This window comes from Rhinoderma darwinii, chromosome 5, assembly GCF_050947455.1.
Source record: "Rhinoderma darwinii isolate aRhiDar2 chromosome 5, aRhiDar2.hap1, whole genome shotgun sequence".
NCBI lineage: Eukaryota > Metazoa > Chordata > Amphibia > Anura > Rhinodermatidae > Rhinoderma > Rhinoderma darwinii.
The window spans coordinates 206341734-206363481 of NC_134691.1; the positions used below are offsets into that span (position 1 = coordinate 206341734).

Below are 21748 nucleotides of genomic sequence, written 5' to 3' on the forward strand. Positions count from 1 at the left end.
TAGGTCGTAATGTAAAATAGACAGTTAGGGCTCAGACGAGCGTCTCTCGTCCGTGTGACGGCTGTTAATACAATGGCCGTCATACGGACTCATGCATTTTAATGGGGCTGTTGTATGAACTGAGCGTGTGAAGGGTCCGTGAAAAACCAGAACCGGTCCTATTTTACTGTGTGTCACGCATCCCTCCATAGACTCTAGTCTATGGGGATTTGTGACAATGCGTCCCGCACAGGTGAACCTCAGACGTGAAAGACTGCAGTTCTTCATGTTCGAGTTTGGCTACGTTCGAGTGAATGTAGTCTTATGTATTGAATGTAGACAAAAATATGTTTTAGGGCGAACTAGTATTTTTATCAGAGGTACAAATACCATAAAAACATTTCTTTATGTGAAAGGCTGCAATCAGACGGTCACAACACGACTATTTGGGAGCTATAAATAGTGCAATGATCAGAATCAAGTCCCACCAGGGAAACCTTAGAAGAACAGCATCCTGTACATGTCCACATTTGGAACAGAACAATGTCTGCCCCTTGATTTGTAAGCTTGCTTTTTATTCTCAAGAAATGACAAACGCAATAGGGCCGCCTTGTACAATTCGTTTTATTTGAATTGCTATTACGAGTATTATAGAAACACTCCGGTCAAAATGAGCCAGCATATAAGGTTTATATGTTTTCCTTACTTTTACACTGTATAGTCTTTGTTTTTTGATGTTACCACATCATTTCTGCATTGCAGCATCAAGTGACTGCTATCGGCATGACAGGACAGCTGTATGTATATGACCTCTCCTTAACATGGATTTACCAAGGACAGAAGTTGTCAAACCAACCCAATTTGTTTTTATGAAGAGGTGGGTAGAAGCCTAGACAGAGGGGTGGATAGTGTTTTTGGATTTGGCAAAGGCATTTGACTCTGTCCCTCATGATTAAGCAAAAAAAAAAAAGTCTCAGACAACAATCAGTTACTAATTACACTCACGGATCGGCCAACTCAGATGTGGGTCACGTGGCCAGATTTCCTCTCTCCCACTGCTTCAAGATCAACTGTTGTACCTCCTGCGCATGACCTTAGCCACTTGATTTCCACCACATGTACGTGTCACCAGCACTGGCATGTGCAGTATTTAGACGCTCAGAGAATCATCTCCTAAGTCGGGTGATGATGTTGTTAGACCACATGACCCGGCCCATGTACGTGACAAATGGGTCACGTAAAGCGTTAGGTACATGCCTTTTGCGCAGGTGCGTTTTCGGACTACCATGTCACATATGACTGTGTACTAGGCAGGAAATATTCAGACCTAATGTGTGCACTGGGTGGGTCCTAATGCTGCTGGGATGGCATGGCAATCTGGGAAAGGTAGTTCAGGGCTCAAAACAGGAACCCTGAAACGATCCACAACTGGAAATTGAGGAAGAAATCAAGTGGCACGTGGCAGAGGCATTGGGTGGCTAAAAAGCATCAAACCATTACTATTGTGAGCTATACATCTTTATTTTATTGTTACATAGGCTTTAACATACTTAATATGAAATTGTGAATTCCCGGCTAAACCTTTTAATTTAACTGTAGAAAACGATGGTACGGAAAGACGGCATTAAAAAAAAAAGAATCAAAACGACAGACTTTTTTTGTAGGCATTTTACACACATTTTACTACGCAATAAAACAAGAACAAAACAAGGGCCCCTAGCCATATACCCATTTAAGAGTTCTGTGACTATAAACAAATAGCAATAATAACCTTTTAATCTTTCTGAATATATTATCAAAGTATTAGTGGGAAATAGAACAAATAAAGATAGGCTTTCCTGAGAAATTACATAACTTTAAAATAAGCTATATTTTTAGGTTTGCTTTTCAAAAGAAATATGCCAAAAGTACAATCATGTGAAATAGAATGGCAGACAAAAGTCTGAAATTATTCATTAAGTTAATAACAATTGTTAATGTAAATTAAATAACCCAAGGCAACAGAAAGGGAAAAAAAAAAATAAAGACTGACAGCATTTGTCAATTAGTAACATTACATTGCATGTATCTAGTCTTTGTAAAGCCGCCTGAGGACTAAATATTTATCATAGGCTGTATTATATGCTAATATCGATTTATACAATCCTAAAACAATGTGGAACTAAAGTCACAGCTGTGAATGTGTCGCACTTTATGACAAATTACCTTGTTACGCTGTTTCACGGAAAACCAATTCCACTATAGGATGCATCTTCATTTGATCATCACTGATTTTTCTATTGTAAAGCCTAGGTCAATGCTTACCAACCTTTTAAAGGGAACCGGTCACCAGAATTTCACCTATTAAACCAGCAATACCTGGTGGAAGTGGGTGAAAAATTATTTTTATGTAACCTATAATTATCTTCTTCGTAGGCTCTGCAGCTGTAGTATTCAGATTTTAGCATTCCTGCACTGTATGCTAATGAGTATAAAAGTCATATCTTCATTCCTCAAGCCTTTCCGAGTTAACCCCGCCTCCTTACTTTTGATTGACAGTATTAAGGGTGGGCCAGTTTTCGGTGGTGGGCGGGCAAAAGAAGGGGAACGAGCGAGACTGCCGGATTAATACCATAAAAGGCGCAAAACATTTGCAGACCATTATTTACGCCGATTAACTTTTGACATCAGCGGCCAGCTGTTCCCTTTAAGCACGGGGGAACTCCTGATCAATTTTTCCAGTCCTGGGGAAACCCCTACTCCTATTTCTACTTCAAAGAAGCAAGGTGTAGAGAGAGGTAAAGCATTCTGTAATTGTATATTTTGGTTGCATCTTTGAGCATATTAAAATCAGTCTGGTATGCCTCCTGTAAAGTGGTAGGTCTGGCTACTGTGTCCTGGGGAAACCCAGGGCTTCAGGTTAAAGAGGCTCTGTCCCCAGATTATCAAATCCCTATCTCCTATTGCATGTGATCGGCGCTGCAATGTAGATAACAATAAAGTTTTTTGTTTTTTTTTAAAACGATCATTTTTGAGCAATTTTATATTTATGCAAATGAGCCTTTCTAATGGACAACTGGGCGTGTTTTCTCTTATTTCCAACTGGGCGTGTCTTGTGTATGTACATCTGGGCGTTTTTACTTGTTTTACTAGCTGGGGGTTGTGAATAGAAGTGGATGATGCTGACGAATCAGCATCATTCACTTCTCATCGTTACACCCAGCTTCTGGCTGTGCACAGACACACAGCGTGACGTCACTTCCTCCCACAGGAACTTCATCGTGTCAGACGAGCGAGGACACACACACACACACACACACACACACACACGGTCAGCACAGCATGATGTGATGCGGCCGATGCTGCACTAATGAGCGTCAGTAACTGAAGACCGAGCAAGGAGGTTTTTTGCAATGTGCGCTCTATGTTCTGTCTTCAGGACCGCTGCCGCTGCTCATTAGTGCAGCGCCAGCCGCATTACATCTTGCTACTGAATAAATTAATGTGTTACAATACTAAGCTGTGCGGCCACACAGTTTAATATCGAAAAACATTAACGGTATTGAAACGTTTGAGGGTGTACGGCATCTAAATAAAACCGCATCGATATCTAGACGGGCACACCCGCAGGCACGTGTGTGTATATGTGCACGCAGGCTGGCACCTATATACGTACAGTGCAAGCAGGCACATATGAGTGCACACAGGTAGGTGTGCATGCCTGCACACTGTATGTATGCATGTATGTATGTATGTATGTATGTATGTACGTACGTACGTACGTACGTACGTACGTACGTACGTACGTACGTACGTACGTACGTACGTATATGTATGCACGTGCACGCAAGCAAGCACACACGCACGTAGGCACACGTGTATGTATTCATAAACGCACTCATACACACGCGCTATGGTGGTACCAATAAAAACGGAAGCTCAACCCCCCAAAAAACAAGCCCTTAAACATCTTCTTCGATGGAAAAAAAATAAGTTAAGCATCTCAGAATGGCGACAAAAAAAACCCAAAATCAAACAAACATTATATAAATTTGATATAGCTGGAACTTCACAGACCCACCAAATAAAGGTGTTATCCGATTGAAAAAAATTAACAAAATACACTTTTAGATATGTTCTCTTACGCATACATGTAATTTTACTTGTTGCTCACGTAGCCCCGATGTCACGGCAATATTGTTCTCTTCCGGTTTTAAGGTGGAACTTACTAATTCAGCAAAAACTGAATTAATACAAGTTTCGACATCCCCTCTTCTCCAGTATGCACGGATTTACTAGGCGCATGGGCAACGATGGCCTATGCTAATCCGTAGCAGACAAAGGGGGCTGGCTTAGTTAATACATGCAGTCATGTACTTGTTGACATGCCACCACGAACTGGAGAGGAGGTAAGCAGTCAGTCACGTGAGGCTGTTAAGGCGCGTTATCAATATTACGAAAACTAAGGACTTCTAGTACCACGTGACCGGTTTAGACTTGGAGATTCAGGACAGAGTTGAAAATTAAAGTATATTAGTAAGTGACTTATCACATAAAAATATAAATCCCAAGCAATTTTGCCTCTCCACTAGTCCCTGTCTGGAATCTTCAATTTAAAAATAAATAAATAAATATATATAAATTAATGGCTATTGGGAGGCAGGAATAATAAAAAAAATAAAAAAATGTAAATAAAACAAAAAACTGGCTGCTGCAGGAAGGGAATAATACCTCTATACAGTATGAGAGCAAGATTTATTAAGTATGTAGTTTTGCCCGTGGCTATTGAGTATCACAGGCAAAAAACGGCACAAAAACGCTTGGGTTTTTTCTGCCTCCCATTGATTTCAATGGGAGGTCAGAGGCTGAACCGCAGCAAGAAAGGGCATGCCACCTCTACTGGTTTTTGGCGCCGATTCAGACACTGTTTCTGCGTCAAAGTCAGCGCCAAATCACTCCTAAGCCATGGAAATGCAACATGTCCGAAACTCGATAACCCCTCTCATAGAGGCAGAACATCTATCAGTCGTACGACTGACACCAATGGCGTCCGGCGGACCCCATTGACTAGTTGACTACAATATAGTTTCCGCAAAAAAAAAAAAAAGGAAACCTTACGGAACAGAAACAAACGCAAACCATTTGCAACGGAAGCATTACCATTGAAATCAATGGTAATGCAAACAGAAGCTATGGTTTCCATTTGCCTTTCCGTTTATGGGTTCCTCCGACAGAAAGGTCTGACGGAACCCAAGTACGGAAGGGTGATGCTGACGTGAAAACACTGACAGATCTGCTCTAATTCTCCATTCTTGCAATGCATTTACAATACTTTCCCATGTTAGGCAATATAATACTTTTCTTTTTGTAATGAAATAACTCTACCTGCATGACTGCCCGATGATGTGCAAAATATGGCTGATCAGTCAAATAAAGTGTGATCGGGGAGACTCTGGTACTGCTCACTCTAGAAGTTCTTTTGTTACTTTGCATCCATGACAACTGTTCTGCAGAAAATCCTACAAAAAAAAAAAAAACAACAAAAAGTAATAAAATAGGAGCTGTATGTTTCAAACACTAAGGCTATGTTCACATCTCCGTCGGAAGCCCCCGTTAGGGTCCTCCGTCGCAGATCCAGCAGTGTTTTCCGGAGACAATAGCGCAGCATGCTGCGCAATTGTGTTGGGTAAAATCACTGACACCCTGACAGAACCCATTAAAGTCAACGGGTTCCGTCGGCAACTAGTGGTATTCGTTGTGCAACAGAAGTTTGTTCCGTTATTCCCTTGTCCTGCTCCTGTGATGGAGCAGAACAACGGAACACACCAACACAGGCGTGAACCCAGCGTAAAGCTACATTTACAGGGCAGTGAAAACGGCAGTGCGACGGCCGTATTTTTTTTAATGGCCGTATTCAGAACAATTGCGTTCTATGGGTGGCACTATCTACAATGGGCACTGTCACTTTATATGTGGGCGCCAAGTACCACAGTGCCCACATATAAAGGGACAGTGCCCATTGTAGACAGTGCTAGCGTTCACATAGTACCAAAGTGTCCATTGTGGATAGTGCCCACATATAAAGTGACAATGTGAACACTGTGGCACTATATGGGAACCAGCACTTTATTTGTGGGCACTGTAGCATTATCTACAGTGGGCACTACACAGCGTTCCAAATTATTATGCAAATGTTATTTTTCGCTGATTTTCCTAAATAGTCGATGCAAATGACAGTCAGTATAATCTTCAAGCCATCAACCGTTGGGAGTATAATGCGAATTTTATTGAATAAATCTAATAACGGATTTTTTTTTTAGAAGTAAAAAACTCAAAATGCACGGTTTCAAATTATTATGCACAGAGATAAAAACATTTTAAAGGTTGTAAAGAGAACTAAAATGATAATTTGTTGAATTTGCAGCATCAGGAGGTCATATTTACAGAAATCAAAAGCTCTTTCAATCAAAAAAAACTTAGCAGGCCAAGTTACATGTTAACATAGGACCCCTTCTTTGATATCACCTTCACAATTCTTGCATCCATTGAATTTGTGAGTATTTGGACAGTTTCTGCTTGAATATCTTTGCAGGATGTCAGAATAGCCTCCCAGAGCTTCTGTTTTGATGTGCACTGCCTCCCACCCTCAGATATTTTGCTTGAGGATGCTCCTAAGGTTCTCAATAGGGTTGAGGTCAGGGGAACATGGGGGCCACACCATGAGTTTCTCTCCTTTTATGCCCAAAGCAGCCAATGACAAAGAGGTATTCTTTGCAGCATGAGATGGTGCATGGTCATGCATGAAGATAATTTTGCTACGGAAGGCACGGTTCTTCTTTTTGTACCACGGACGAAGGTGGTCAGTCAAACTCTACGTACTTTGCAGAGGTCATTTTCACACAGTCAGGGACCCTAAAGGGGCCTACCAGCTCTCTCCCCATGATTCCAGCCCAAAACATGACTCTGCCACATCCTTGGTGACGTCGCAGCCTTGTTGGGACATGGTGGCCATTCACCAACCATCCACTACTCCATCCATCTGGACCATCCAGGGTTGCACGGCACTCATCAGTAAACAACACGGTTTGAAAATTAGTCTTCATGTATTTCTGAGCCCACTGCAACCGTTTCTGCTTGTGAGCATTGTTTAGGGGTGGCCAATTATTAGCTTTATGCACACTTGCAAAACCTCTGGAGGATCCTACACCTTGAGGTTTGCAGGACTCCAGAGGCTTCAAATACCTGTTTGCTGCTTTGCAATGGCATTTTAGCAGCTGCTCTCCTAATCCTATTAATTTGTCTGGCAGAAACCTTCCTCATTATGCCTTTATCTGAACCAACCCGTCTGTGCTCTGAATCAGCCATAAATCTTTTCACAGTACGATGATCACGCCTAAGTTTTCTTGAAATATCCAATGTTTTCATACCTTATCCAAGGTATTGCACCATTTCAGCAGAGAGATTCTTTTTCTTTCCCATATTGCTTGAAACCTGTGGCCTGCTTAATAATGTGGAACGTCCTTCTTAAGTAGTTTTCCTTTGATTGGGCACACCTGGCAAACTAAATATCACAGGTGTCGGAGATTGATTACAATGATCCAAAGAGCCCTAAGACACAATACCATCCATGAGTTTAATTGAAAACGAATAATTAAATGTTTATGACACTTAAATCCAATGTGCATAATAATTTGGAACACTGTGTAGATAGTGCTGCTCCCCCCTGTAGATGGCTCTGCCAGACACCCTCCCTTGTAGTAGGTGTCAGACAACTCCCCTCCATTGGGGCTCCCTCTATAAGTGGAATCCCCAGCCAGAGCGTTGCCGACTCTCTGGCCAGGTAATCCGCTCCAGGAGTATCCCCGGACGTCACTGTCTATATATGGAAAGAGTGTGGGCAGCACAGCAGAACAAGAGAAGCCTCCAGGGCCCAGATGGGTGCCGACCTCCAGGGATCTGACTTGTAAATCCCACAATGTCCAAACAACAAGTAGAAAAGAGGCAGCACTCCAAACCGAGGTCGTGAGAAAAGTGGATTTATTCTCCAATCAGTGCAGTAAACAGTGCAACTTTCAGCTGCTCAATACAGCCTTTGTCAAGTTACTGTCCATATATGGATAGTGACACCAGGGGTTCTCTCTAGGAGAGGAATTCCCGATTCTGGCCGGGGTTTCCGGTAGGGACGTCAAGGGCTTCCCTGAGCTCAGTGCTCAATGTAGCGCTGTGCCCTTGGAGTCCTCTTGGCCAGGATCAGTTTTTAACGGCCGTCACAAGGATTGATTCCCGTTGAAAACGGATCCATTGACTTCTATGGGGGGCAACTGGCCATAAAAACTGGCAAAAATAGGACATGTCCTATTTAACGGCCAGTATTCATATGCTATTAAAAAAACATCCATGTGAATATAGCCACAGAACTGCATTGTTCTGAATACGGCCGTGCTGTCACACGCCCATTTTTCACTGTCGTGTGAATGTAGCCTTAACACCGGTTCACATAAGCACTGGGTTCCACTCATAAGTTCCATTAAAACTTTCCGTCGGAGGAACAGGTGAACGGAAAGCCAAACGGAAACTACAGCTTCCATTTAAAAAATACCATTAAAATGGTAATGCACTCTCTCATTTGGTATCAGTTTGCCTCCGTTCCGCTAGGTTTCCGGTTTTTTTCTTTTTCACGGAAACAAAAGCGGAGTCGACTACACTATTGTTTCTGTGAAAAAAACTGAAACGTAGCAGTAATGTTTCTTTGAATTAATAAATAAGGAGCTTTTACACAACGTATGCCTACGTAATGTGAACTTGAATTACAGTAAATTTCGTCATACTCCTTGACTAAAAATACTCCTCAAAAATGCTAAGAGAAGTGTTTTTCCCCTGCTGGAAAATATGTAGTGTGACCTCTGATCGCAACGGTCTGCGCCAAGCCATCCTCAGCATCGCCACATAGCAAATGGTAGTGCAGGGAGCACATGGCTCCTTGCTCCACCATTTTAGTCCTGGTGCCGCGTCCCATCAAGAATCCTGTTTTTATCTGTATCCGCGTCCTGAGGATACAGTTGAAAAAAGTCGCTCTCAGGGTGCCTGGTGCAAGTGCACTATATGCACTATGGTTAAGGCCCGCGTGTTTGGGGCATTTAAGGGTATTCCAGTCTCCGCAACTAAAAGTTTTTTTTTGTTCTAATAAAATAATGCAGTTTATAAATATACCTTCAGTATCAAAACCTTACGATTTTTTTTTAACGTCTACTCAATAGGAGCTTTAAAGGTCTACTCCCAGGGGATGAAAATCTGTCCTGGTCATGTGATGGACACACCTTTACGGGTGCATGGTTCATTAGAGTTGCAGTACAATTATTAGAGCTTTGTCTTGTGACGAGCCAAACACTTGTGTAATTATCACATGACAATTCACGGTCAGCAAGCAAAGATCTTGAAAACTGTGAGAAATTTAGTTACATTTATTTGGTGAAACTGGAATACCCCTTTAAGTGACCCATGGGATGTAATACATTAACTTTTGTTCAAGTATCACACTCCCTAACAATTCAGAGTATATTTTTTCTATGATTGTCACGTATAAGGGGTCTGTTTTTTTTCTACGTACAGAGTACCTAACTTTCAGAATAAGCGGTCATGTGTGTACATGAGGAAAAACGCTTTCTAGCAATTATATGATGTATTTTGAATTTAGCAGTTTTCCCCTCTGCAGGCTTTATCCCTAATACTCAGTGTCTTCTGCACTCTATATCTCGCTCTCCTATACACACACACATATAGGAGATGATTATACAGGAGTAGCACTATAGCGGAGAATCCAGCACTGGGGTGACAAAATACTTACTAGGAGCCTGTGTCTTTCTCACTCTGCTTCCTCCTCCCTGCTCACCTCTCCCCTCTCCATAGACTTGTATTCAGAATGCCTGTTGCGGACTCATCCTCTCTATGCTTCAACCCACTTCTCCAAAGAATCGTATAGCCGGCAGTTAAGTGATACACCTGCATCTTTTGCAGCCTATGGGTATGTTCACTTGGTGATTTCAGGCGTTTTTCGGGGAGTAAACGCCTCGAAAAACGCCTGTAAATACGGAGGCTGAACGCCTCCAAACATCTGCCCACTGATTTCAATGGGAAAAATTGCGTTTCGTTCAGACGGGGCGTTTTTTTTTTTGACGTGGCCGTTTGACAAAAACGGCACTTAAAAAAAACTCCACCGAAAAGCACTGCATGTCTCTTCTTGAGCTGTTTTTGGTGCCGTTTTTCATTGCGCCAATAGAAAAACATACTCCAAAAACGGCTCCAAAAAAATTAGACGTTTTAAAAACAGCTGAAAATCAGAGGCTGTTTTCCCTTGAAAACAGCCCTGTACTTTAGCGTGTGAACATACCCTATCTGTAACTAGAGACACACTTTGCTTCACAACAGGAGGTGGACAGCAGATTACAGGAAGAGACACCCCGAGTGGCAGTAACTTCACACAGAATTTGCATAGCTAAAATTACATTTTAATAGTAAGTAAATTACAAAATGGATCCATAGCGAAAGATCAGCATAAGGCCCTTCTTGAACTTGTTCAAAGAACCAACCATCACAACATCCTGTGGCAGAGATTTCTATAATCTCGCTGCTCCCACAGAAAAAAATCCCCGTCTGATGGTGAAACCGAGAGGTTGCCCCCTTGTCCTTATTACAAGCCTATTATATACTTGTACATTGGGCTATTCAGTTTAGAAAAAAAGACAACTTAGGGGCGATCTAATTACAAAGTTTGATAGATAACCTTTCTTGGTATTGCAATCCACCCATTTCTTAATTACCTCGGTCGCCCTTCTTTGTACTTGTTCTAGTTCAGCTATGTCCTTCTTATACACAGGTGCCCAAAATTGTAAACAATTTTTTAGCCTGGCTAGTGATTTGCATAGAGGCAAAACTATGTTCTGGTCATGAGGATCTATGCCTCCTTAGGCGGGATTCACACGAACGGGTCGTTCCCGAGCCCGAGTGCCGGCCGGTAAAATCGGCCATTCTGCCCGGCCGGTTTGCATAAAGTTTTGCATCCGTGCCGGGCCGGGCAGATCCGGACAGTGACATCAGCGGCAACTCCTGAAGGGGAATCCCCATGTGTTCGGGGATTCCGCTTCAGGAGTTTCCCCTGATGTCACTGCCCAGATATGGACAGAGACATCAAGCGCTCTGTCCAGGAGCGGAATCCCCGAAAACACGGGGATTCCGCTCCTTCAAGGAGCTAAAGTGCGGCTAGCACATAGCAGAGCGGGGAGATACCTCCCTGCTCTGCTATAGTGGTGTCGCTACAGTAGTAGCAGCCGCAGCAGCAGCAGCTGCTAGCGGCGCCATGGAAGGTGTCGCCGGGCCAGGGTGATTTTAACAAGCAGGGGAAGGGAGCCAGCACAGCGCTCCCTCCACCTGCTGTACACCCCGGCCCTGCCACACAGTGTGCAGCGATGCCATTCGTCAGAATGGCATCAACTCCTCCTCCTCACATGCACTCTGCGCTGTGAGGAGGAGGAGATAGAGCGCAAGCGCCGGGAAACCCGGCCATCACTCGGAACACATTCCGGTGATGGCCGTGTAATACCCGGCCCCATAGACTTCTATGGGAGCCGGGCGGCCGGGTACCCGGGCGAAGATAGAGCATGTCCTATTTTTTGACGGACGGATTTCCCGGCCGTCAAAAAATCGGTCGTGTGAATAGCCCCATTAGGGGTCTATTATTCCTAATGCAGCCGGGTGCCGGCCGATTTATGAACGGCCGGCACCCGGCCGGGAAACCCTGCCGTGTGAATGAGGCCTTATGCATCCCATGATTTTATTTGCTTTGGCAGCAGCTGCCGGCACGGTCTGCTAATGGTGAATTTACTGTCCAAGAATTAGGGATGCACGATGCATTGATATAGCGATACTATTTAGATGCCGTGCACCCTGAAACTGTTCAATAGCGTTAATTCATACATTTCGTTACGAAGCTGTGTGGCCGCATAGTTTAGTATTGTAACACATGAATTTAGTCAGTATCAAGCCGAGATGTGGCCGATGCCGCACTAGTGAGCGGCAGCGATCAGAGAAAGCTGACCGCCACATTCAAGGGGGGATACCTATAAAACCGTGTGACGCGATCTACGGACATACCATATACCTCCATCCTAACTTTCAAGTATCACAAAGAGGAACACCCGATGCGACGCGCGCAACTTTTTCTCTCTTAAACCACACCTCTAATCCAGCCCTAAACGCCCGATTCAGCACACACAGTATTATGCCCCCATAGTGCCTCCCACACAGAACAATAGCAAATAGCTGCCCCAAATCGTATAATTCCCTCTAGCTGCCACCATACAGCATAATGTCCCCATAGCTACCACCATGCAGTATAATGCCCCCATAGCTACCACCATGCAGTATAATGCCCCCATAAAGTAAAATGCCCAAATTTCCCCATACAGAATAATGCCCCCATAGCTGCCCCATACAGTATAATGCCCCCACAGCTGCACCTATTGCCAGTGCCGAAATATAGTGCCACAGTGCCGATATAGATAGCGCCAGTGTCCCCTGTAGATAGCGCTACCCCTCCACTGTAGATAGCATTGCAACTCCCTCTAGGAGCGGAATCCCTGTTGCCGACGCTCTGGCCGGGGATTCCGCTCCTAGAGGGAACCCCTGATGTCACTCTCCATATATGGACAGTGACGTCAGAGGTTCCCTCTAGGAGCGGAATCCCCGGCCAGTGCGTCGGCAACAGGGATTCCGCTCCAGGAGGAGCCCTTGACGTTCCTGTCCATATATGGACAGTGACATCAGGGGTTACCTCTAGGAGCAGAATCCCCTGCCAGAGCTTTGCCAACGTCAAAGGCTTCCCGAAGAAGCTTGAATTAGCGCTGTGCCTGGGGAGTCCTCGGCGAGTGGAGGAGCTCCCTCTGCTCCTCCGCTCTGAACGAACGGTTCCCTGCTTGGTATGCCCTAACAACTGAATGTGTATTATCAGTACACAGGCTATCTAGTGTACTAGCATCTAGACCAGGGGTCTCAAGCACGCCCCCTGGGGCCGCTAGTATCGGCTCTGCTCCGAGACTCTGGAATTCCCCCGACATCGCTGTCCACATATGAACAGCGATGTCTGGGGCTTCCCCAGAGCCGGAGTCCCGGGCAGAGCGCTAGTACAGGCTCTGCTCCGGGACGCTGCGGAATTCCCTGACATCGCTGCCCATATATGGACAGTGTGTCAGGGTCTTCCCCAGAGCGGAGTCCCGGGCAGAGCGCTATTATCGGCTCTTCTCCGGGACTCTGGGGAAGCCTCTGATATCGCTGTCCATACATCGACAATGTCGTCAGGGGCTTCCCCAGAGCAGGAGTCCCAGTGATGTCAGGAGCACAGCTGGAGTCCCAGGAAGAGCCTACTAGCGCTCTGCCCGGGACTCCATCTCTGGGGTTGCCCCTGACATGTGGCAGCATCTACGGGGGGCACTGCTGTGGCAGCATCTACGGGGGGCACTGCTGTGGCAGCATCCACCGAGGGCACTGTGGCACTATCTAAAAAGGGGCTGCCCAATCTTGACGTGTGCTAACTGGGACGCAGGACTGCATTTGGCGACACTTAAACTGGAAAGCTGGATTCTTGAAATAAGCACGTGGAGAAAGCTCTCAAATTTTAAACCTAGCGATATTATAGTAATGTAGTAGTATTATTATTATAGTAATATAGTGTTCTAGTATTTCAAATAACTAATTGATTAACAATAATTTTGTATTGTATCAAATTTGAAAGTAATGCGGCCCGACCACTTCACATTTTTTCTATATGCGGCCCACTTACCCGGCCGAGTTTGAGACCCCTGATCTAGACATATACCAGTACATTAAAGTTGAAAAATAACAATAACGTCAAATTAATAATAGAAAAAAACAAAGTAATGTAAATAAAAAAAACAAATGCATTTTTTTTTTTTTTATACAATAATTTAAATATTAGTCCCAATACATAATATACACATTTGTTATCGACCGTAATAACCTGCACAACAAATTTATAACGTCAATTATAAAGATCACTGTATGCAGGGGGGAGATTTCTTCTGCATGTTTGACAAAATAAAAATATATAAATTAAACTATAATGTAAAAGTACCAAAAAAATCACTGCGTCTCTAAAATTGAACCCATTTCTAGGCCGTCCGACCTTTTTGTAACGGGCGTTAGTCATCCATTTGCATACGTTTTTTCATGACCACTAAAAAAACAGATTTAAATTGTCAGCGTTTTTTTGGTCCCAATCACCTAGCGTCAAAGTGCCCACATAGATAGAGCTGGGTATTCCAGCATTTCAAAGTTCCTAAAGTCACTGTCCATATATAGACAGTGACAGCAGGGGCTCCCTCTAGGAGCGGAATCTCCGGCCAGAGAGTTGCCGATGCTATGGCCGAGGATTCTCACATTCCAAAGCCCCTAACGTTACTGTTATATATATATATATATATATATATATATACACACACACACACACACACATACACACATACACACATACAGTGACGTCAGGGGCTTCCCCAGCGATTAAAGTAGCGCTGTACCCGGGGAGTCTCTTTGTGAGGGCCAGGTTTAATTTTTAAGGACAGTAACATGAATGGCTTTCTCAAAAATTGACTTCAGTGGGGGCCGTGAGAATGGACAAAAACAGTACCTGTTCCATTTGTTGACTGACAGTATTCCTGGCCGTGTGAATACATCTATAGAACTATATTGTTCTGAAAATTCAGAACATTAAAAACTAATTAAAATATACTTTACCTGTAAGTGTTGAGAACAAAAAACTAAAATAGTCCACATCAAATATTGCAGTTTCAAGGGCTGGATACACGCAATTTCCAAATGAAGACCTGTAATAAAAAGGATTAGGTTTTATTTAATTTGACTAAGCAAACTGTAGTAGATATTAATATATCATTTATACTATACAGTGCTCCAGTGTTACAATATTAATTTGTTCTGGAATGTAACGATGGAAACCTGAGAAGTGATTCTGAATCCCCAAAATAATAAATAATGTAGATAGATAGGGCAACACATCAGAAAGAACTGCTGGAATGTCACATGAACATTTTGTATTACACTTAGATCGCAATGTCGCATGAAAACATTATCACAAAACAGGCTACATTCACATGCCGTTTTCAGAACAATGAAGTTTTGTGGGTGTATTCACATGTCCTATTTTTGGCCGTTTTCACTGCCAGACAGCTCCCATAGAACTTAATGGATCAGTCTTTACTGGACGTTTTTCAGGAAACAATCCTTGTAACGGCCGGTAAAAACGGATCCTGGCTGAGGACTCCTTGAACACAGGTCTACTTTGTGCGCTGAGCCCGGGGAAGCCCTTGACATTAGTGTCCATATAAGGACAGTGAAGTCAGGGTTTTCAACAATGGAAGCCACGGCCAGAGCCTCGGAAGATCTCTGGTCGGGGACTCCTGTCTTTTAGATAGCACCTCTCCATGTAGATAGCACCCCTCTGCCCAAAGATAGCAACTCCCCCCTCCCATCCCCCGTAGTTAGCACCACTGTAGCTCCCTGTAGGAGCAGAATGCTCGGCAGCCGGACCCCGCTACGTCAGGGGATTCCGCTCCTGGAGAAGCCCCCGGCGTCACTATCCATATATGGACAGTGACATCAAGGGGGTTACTCCAGGAGCGGAATCCCCGGACCGCTCTGGCAGGGGATTCCATTCGCCTGGCATCACTGTCCATATATGGACAGACGTCAGGGGCTCCATTTATGAGGAATCCCCGGCCAGAGGGATTTCGCTCCTACAGTGGCGCCATCTCAGGGGGCACTATCTACAGTGGGTACTGTGGCACTATCTACAGGGACATTGCAGCACTATCTACACGGGCACTGGGGTGTTTTCAGGGGGTTGGGACAAATGAAATCCAGCTTTCTTTTTTAATGGCAATGAAAAACGGTCAGTTGATCAGTTTTTAATGGCAATTTTTTTCACAGTCATGTAAATGTAGCCTAAGGAGGAAGTTGGAGGATATACAGAGAAATCTGCTACAAGTCAGCCACTACTTGCTCAAATGAGAAGAAGTGTTGAATGTCTGTTCATGTCAGCCAATTGCATGTGTGCTATGCCAACAGAATAAGTATAATATCACCCCCGATTAGTTAAAAGTATTGCATGCTAAGGTCATCGCAAAGTAGAATTTTAATGTACAAAAGCTTTCATGTACTACTCCTGATCTGGAACACAGCAATAGTTTTGTCAAGTTGGCAGATGAGGGGAACATCAATTCATTGGTAGCACTGCTGCAGCAGGACACTTCCTCTAGCAACCAGTGAAATTACTTCTTCAGTAAGAAAGCGAATAGTAGCAGATAGGTCCTGAAGGCAGGGGACTCAATTATTAGGGGGAACATATAGGGTAATCTGTCACAAAGACCAGGAATACCGAACAGTTTGTTGTCTTCGGGTTTGGCATATTACATATTGAGTTGAAAAGATCATTGTGAGGGGCTAGTGAAGACCAAGTGGTCATGGTGCATATCGGCACCAATGACAATGTTAGAGGTAGGTGAAAGTTCCTAAAAAATACTTTCAAGAACTTATCACGAGATTAGGGAGTGAACACGTTCCCTTAAAAGTTGGGACTGGAAGGATGGCTTTGGGTTCATGGAGAATCCGTAGCCAAAATCAGTAGGGATGGATGTGCTGCACCTAAATGACGAGGGTGCTGAAGTTTTTGTGATTAGGGGAGGGGGGGGGGGGGAGAAGGTGGCTTGAGTGTTTAAACTAGGGACTGGGGGTGGGGTGCAATTATAGTATAGGAGGTGAGCTGGGGAGAAGTAATGGAACTGGGGGTGGACTGAAGGGAGGGATTAGAACAGTTCATAAATCTGGGAAAAAAAAATATTATGCGTTTATACTAATGCCAGAAGCCTCACTAACGAGATTGAGGATTTAGAGTCGATAATGGTGGAGAATTGTGACATAGTGGAGATAAGTGAGACATGTCTGGATCATAGCTATGACTGGGCTGTTAATATGCAGGGTTACGGTCTGTTCAGGTATGATAGTGCATTAAGAAAAGAGGTCAGGATTGCTTATACCAGCATGTAAAATCCTGCCTGATGGTATCTTAGGGAAAGAATATGTGGAGTCCTTATGGGTGCAAATAAGAGGAGAGAGAAAGAATAAAATACTGATAGGGGTTTGTCATAAGTCTCCAAGTATAATGAACATGTACATGCACAGAGCCTTAATGACCCATTTAAGGTTACCTAGCACTGCTATGCCCTGTAGACATAAGTAATAACACTTCATTACTGGATTTTCATTGTTGTCCGTGCCCGTTTATACTTATTGTAAGGGTGAGCTCAGATGTGGCGGATATTTTCCGATGCAGATTTCTCTACAAAAACAGCAACAATGCATTGCAAAGGGTGAAATCCAAGACAGGATTGATATGCTGTGAATTTGCAGCATGCCCTCCGTTCCGTGCAGATATATTCCACTACATGTGGATGGGATTTAAAACCCCCCCATTCACATGCATTGTACTTTAATGGTCACGGATTTTCAAAGGTGAATACCCCACCAAAAATCCCATGAGAAATCTGGGAAGCATGAGCTCTCCATAAAGCATTATTTTGCAATAGAGTGTACGTCACCGACATGATAAGAGTTGTTTTTTTGCAGAATCAATAGACTGCAGCACTTTTTTTTTTTTTCCTTCATCCAGCTCCAGAGACCAAGGGAAACTTGATGGAACAGGTCACTGCACAGTACACGCTCTAGTTACCAGTGAATCCCCGCCAGCATTGCAGGACGTATACATAACGGATCAGTCAAAAACAGAACAACCGATTTTAAACCAATACAAACCGAAGCAATAGTTTTAGCATTTTGACGGTTCAGTCGAAAGGATCGGTCAAAAAACCCTGAAACTTTTAATTTCGTTGTTTTTCATTTCGGTCCGTTCTTTTACTTGTCGAATAATAAATAAAAACCATCTGCTTAAAGCGGAAACCGGATGTAGATGTGAACCCAGACTAATAACGGGATGTACAATAAAATAAGCGCAAATATATTTTAAGCAAATTACTCACCGGGCATGGAATATACCAATGAGCTTGGAAATGAGGGTAGGTGAGAATCTCTCAGTAATGCAGAATTGGCTCAAACGGGCCAGCAAGTCAGGTGACAATAATGGAATAAAATACAACAGCTGCACCAATTTTAAATGCAAATCTTCTGGCAGATGCACAAAAAAACCATCTTCAGAATCTAGACCAACAAAGAAAATATGATACTTTTTTTATTAATTTTTTTTTGCTTTAGTGGGAAGAATTTCTTTTTGAATCAGATACCTTTTATCAAACGTTCTGCATCTAATAAACAAACCCAAACTTCTAGAAAATAAAAATGTACTTACCCTCTAGCCCCTGGATAGTCTGATATAAACACAGTATAGATCTGTATTACCTATAGCGCAAGACTGTGCACAACATATTGTGTGGTCCATTGCAAAGTTTCAGAAATCTAACTACCCGTATATAGACATATTGATGCACAGATAGTCCAGTTACGCAGCATTTTTCACATATACAGAAAAAAAACAAAAAACATTTTTATGCTTTTGTTTTTTCCTCCCCGCCTTCAAAAAGTCACGAGGGCTTAGTTTTTACGCAACAATTTGTACTTTCTAACGGTACTATTTACAGCTATTTCCCAGCTGTACTGGGAAGCTGGGAAAAAAAATTCTGAATGGTGTGGAATTGTAAGAACAGCAGTTTTTTTCTTCTGTGTTTCTTTTTTTTAGTGTTCAATGTACGGTGAAAATGACACGTTATATTTATTCAGTACGATCACAGGGATACCAAATATATATATAGTTTGTTATGTTTTAGTTTGAAAGAAACTAAAAAAAATTTGCATCAACATATTGTGACCCCAGTAACTTTTTTAGATTTCTGTGTACAGAGCTGCGTAAGGCGTCGTTTTGTAAGTGGAAAGATGTCGGTTTTATTACCACATTTTGGGGAGTCAGGCATTTCGATCACTTATTTTTTTTTGGGGGGGGTTAAAGTGGCAAAAAAAAGGAAGAGCGATTCAGCCATTTTGACCTTTTTTCCCCCACTACGACGTTCACCATATTGGATAAATATTTATATCTTTAAAGGGTGTGTTCACACAGGCTATTTTCAGCCGTTTTTCAGGGCCGTAAACGTCCCGAAAAACGGCTGAAAAATCGGAAGCAGAACGCCTACAAACATCTGCCCATTGATTTCCATAAGAAATACGGCGTTCTGTTTTGGCAGGGCGTTATTTTAGGCCTCATTTTAAACAAAAGGGCGCGTAAAAAGACGCCCAGTAAAAAGAAGTGTATGTTACCTCTTGAGCCGTTTTTCATTGGCTCAATAGAAAAACAGCTCCAAAAATGGCCATAAAAAAAAAACACAGCGAAAAACGCTAGTTTGATTAAAAAAACGGCTGAAAATCAGGAGCGGTTTTCCAGTCTCGCCAACACTATAGTAATCAATTGTCCTGATTTACCTCCGGTTCTCTGAACTGGCTGCAATTTTAACAACCGGTTCGGGAGAACCGGGGTCAACTGGGCCCCCTTTCGGTCTCGGGCCCTGGGCTTGATTGGCCTCAGATATATTGTAGAGGGTCCGTTCTTCTTACACCATTGATAAATCGGTGATGGGTCCCAAGTCCTCTTTCCAATTAGTACTAGCCCCCCCCCCCCCCCAAAACACATTGCAGATGTGCCGAGAGAGGTTTGTAAATGACAGAAATAACTCCCTTCACCTCTCCTGCCGAAAAGATAAAATCTAGTAAGGGGTGTGATGTAATGGACAGGGAGACCGTTCTAGCTTGCGTATTAAAGACTGTGCGGGAAATCATAGTAGTTTACTACATTAATTTGTAGTAAATCTTATTTTGTCCCAGACCTATGTCACTAATGCAATGGTGGGAAAGGACCGTCCCCAGAGAACTCGCCAACAGAGCAGAAATATGAGAAGAATGCCCATTTATATGAGCGGTTAACCCTGCTATATGATCAGTTAGCCTCCCCGTAATTCCCAGATCTCAACCCTTGACCTGCTGTAGCTGTGCGGCCAGGAAATAGAGTCAATGATTTGGGATAGCCAAGCCATCCGAATTCTTACCTATTTGCTATGTTTCCAGTTTAATCCTAGCATATTGCCTTTTCCACAGCAAGGCCTGGAATATCCCTTGGACCTTATGGAATACCCCCAGAGGAATCCACACTGGGGTATTAGGCTGGGTTCACACGTATTTCGGCCGGAAGTCCCGGACCGAACTCCGTGCAGGGAACCGGGCTTCTAGCATCATAGTTATGTACGATGCTAGGAGTCCCTGCCTCTCCGTGAAACTACTGTCCCGTACTGAAAACATGATTACAGTTGTCCTGCAGAGAGGCAGGGACTCCTAGCATCGTACATAACTATGATGCTAGGAGCCCGGCTCCCTGCACTGAGTTCGGTCCGGGACTTCCGGCCGAAATACGTCCGTCCATTATGGACGTTAATGTGGTCGTGTGAACCCAGCCTTAGAAAGTACACGCTGGAGTTAGACTTTATTCACATCTGCGTCAGAGCTCCGTTCATGGGTTCCAGCGGAGCTTTCCGTCAGGGGAACTCAAACGGAACCCTGACTGAAACAAACGGAAACAATAGCCGTTTGCATCACCATTGATCTCAATGGTGATGGATCCAATGCAAATGGTTTCCGTTTGTCACGGTTTAAGGGTTCCATCATTTTGACTGTTTTAAAGTGAATGTGTTGCAAGAAATAATTTTTTTTTAGTTAAACAATCATTATTTAAGTGATTACACATGGTTATAATTTTTTCACAAGTAAGGAAATATTATAGATTCTAACTTATAACATTTCCATGTGCTGGGCACTAGAGGGAGAAGTTCCTAACATTGCAGCATGGTCACTGTGGTAAAGCAACCTCATTGATATATGCTGCAAATTTGGGGTGGACACACTCTCTCTAGTGTCCTCACACAATCCCCCCTCCCTTCTTCTGGCTAGTGCCAGGAGAAGGAAGGGTTTGAATCTTCAAACCTCCTACACTGTGTGCCGCCATTTTCTGAGCGACTGCACAGTGTAGGAGGATTAGATACAGGTCTCAGCAGACAGTATCACACGAACATAATACACACATCACATAAACGAACATAACACACACACACACACACACACACACACACACACACACACACACACACACACACACACACACACACACACACACACACACGGCGATGGATTTCGCTCTGCGAACGAGCTTCGTTTTGGTCTGTGTGGGAGCGGCGCTTGCGCCGTTCCCACACAGACGGCGTACGCTTCAGAGAATGGAACGGCTCCCGTTCGCATTCTCTATGGGGTTGTATGTGCCGTATTCCATCGCTGTATGTGCCGTTAATCGACACATACAAAGATGAAAAAAAAATGGCAGCCCCCATAGAGCAGCAAAAGTTTGAACACAGAAAAAATTAGAACGTGAAAACACTAATAAAATTTGTTTATATTTTATAAAAAGCAATATAATAATAATAAAAAAAAAAATCATGACACCTTCCCTTTAACCTCTTGCATTCTGGGCCCTAACGTCCAAGCCATTTTTTAAATTTTTCCATTGTCACATTCGAAGAGCTGTAACTTTTTTATTTTTGCGTCGGCATAGCTGTATAAGGTCTTGTTTTTTGCGGGACGACTTGCAGTTTTTATTGGTACCATTTGA

The 21748-nt window shown here is 43.4% G+C and overlaps 1 protein-coding gene across 1 annotated transcript in view; it reads right to left on the reverse strand.

Moving 5' to 3' along the window:
- The window catches only part of TEX10 (testis expressed 10), a 108124-nt gene that overhangs the window by 42068 nt on the left and 44308 nt on the right, over positions 1-21748 (reverse strand). Inside the window, 4 exon segments of the mRNA XM_075828190.1 lie at positions 5344-5477; positions 14761-14849; positions 18075-18252; positions 19780-19784. Of these exon segments, the coding sequence (XP_075684305.1) occupies positions 5344-5477; positions 14761-14849; positions 18075-18252; positions 19780-19784 (406 nt within the window).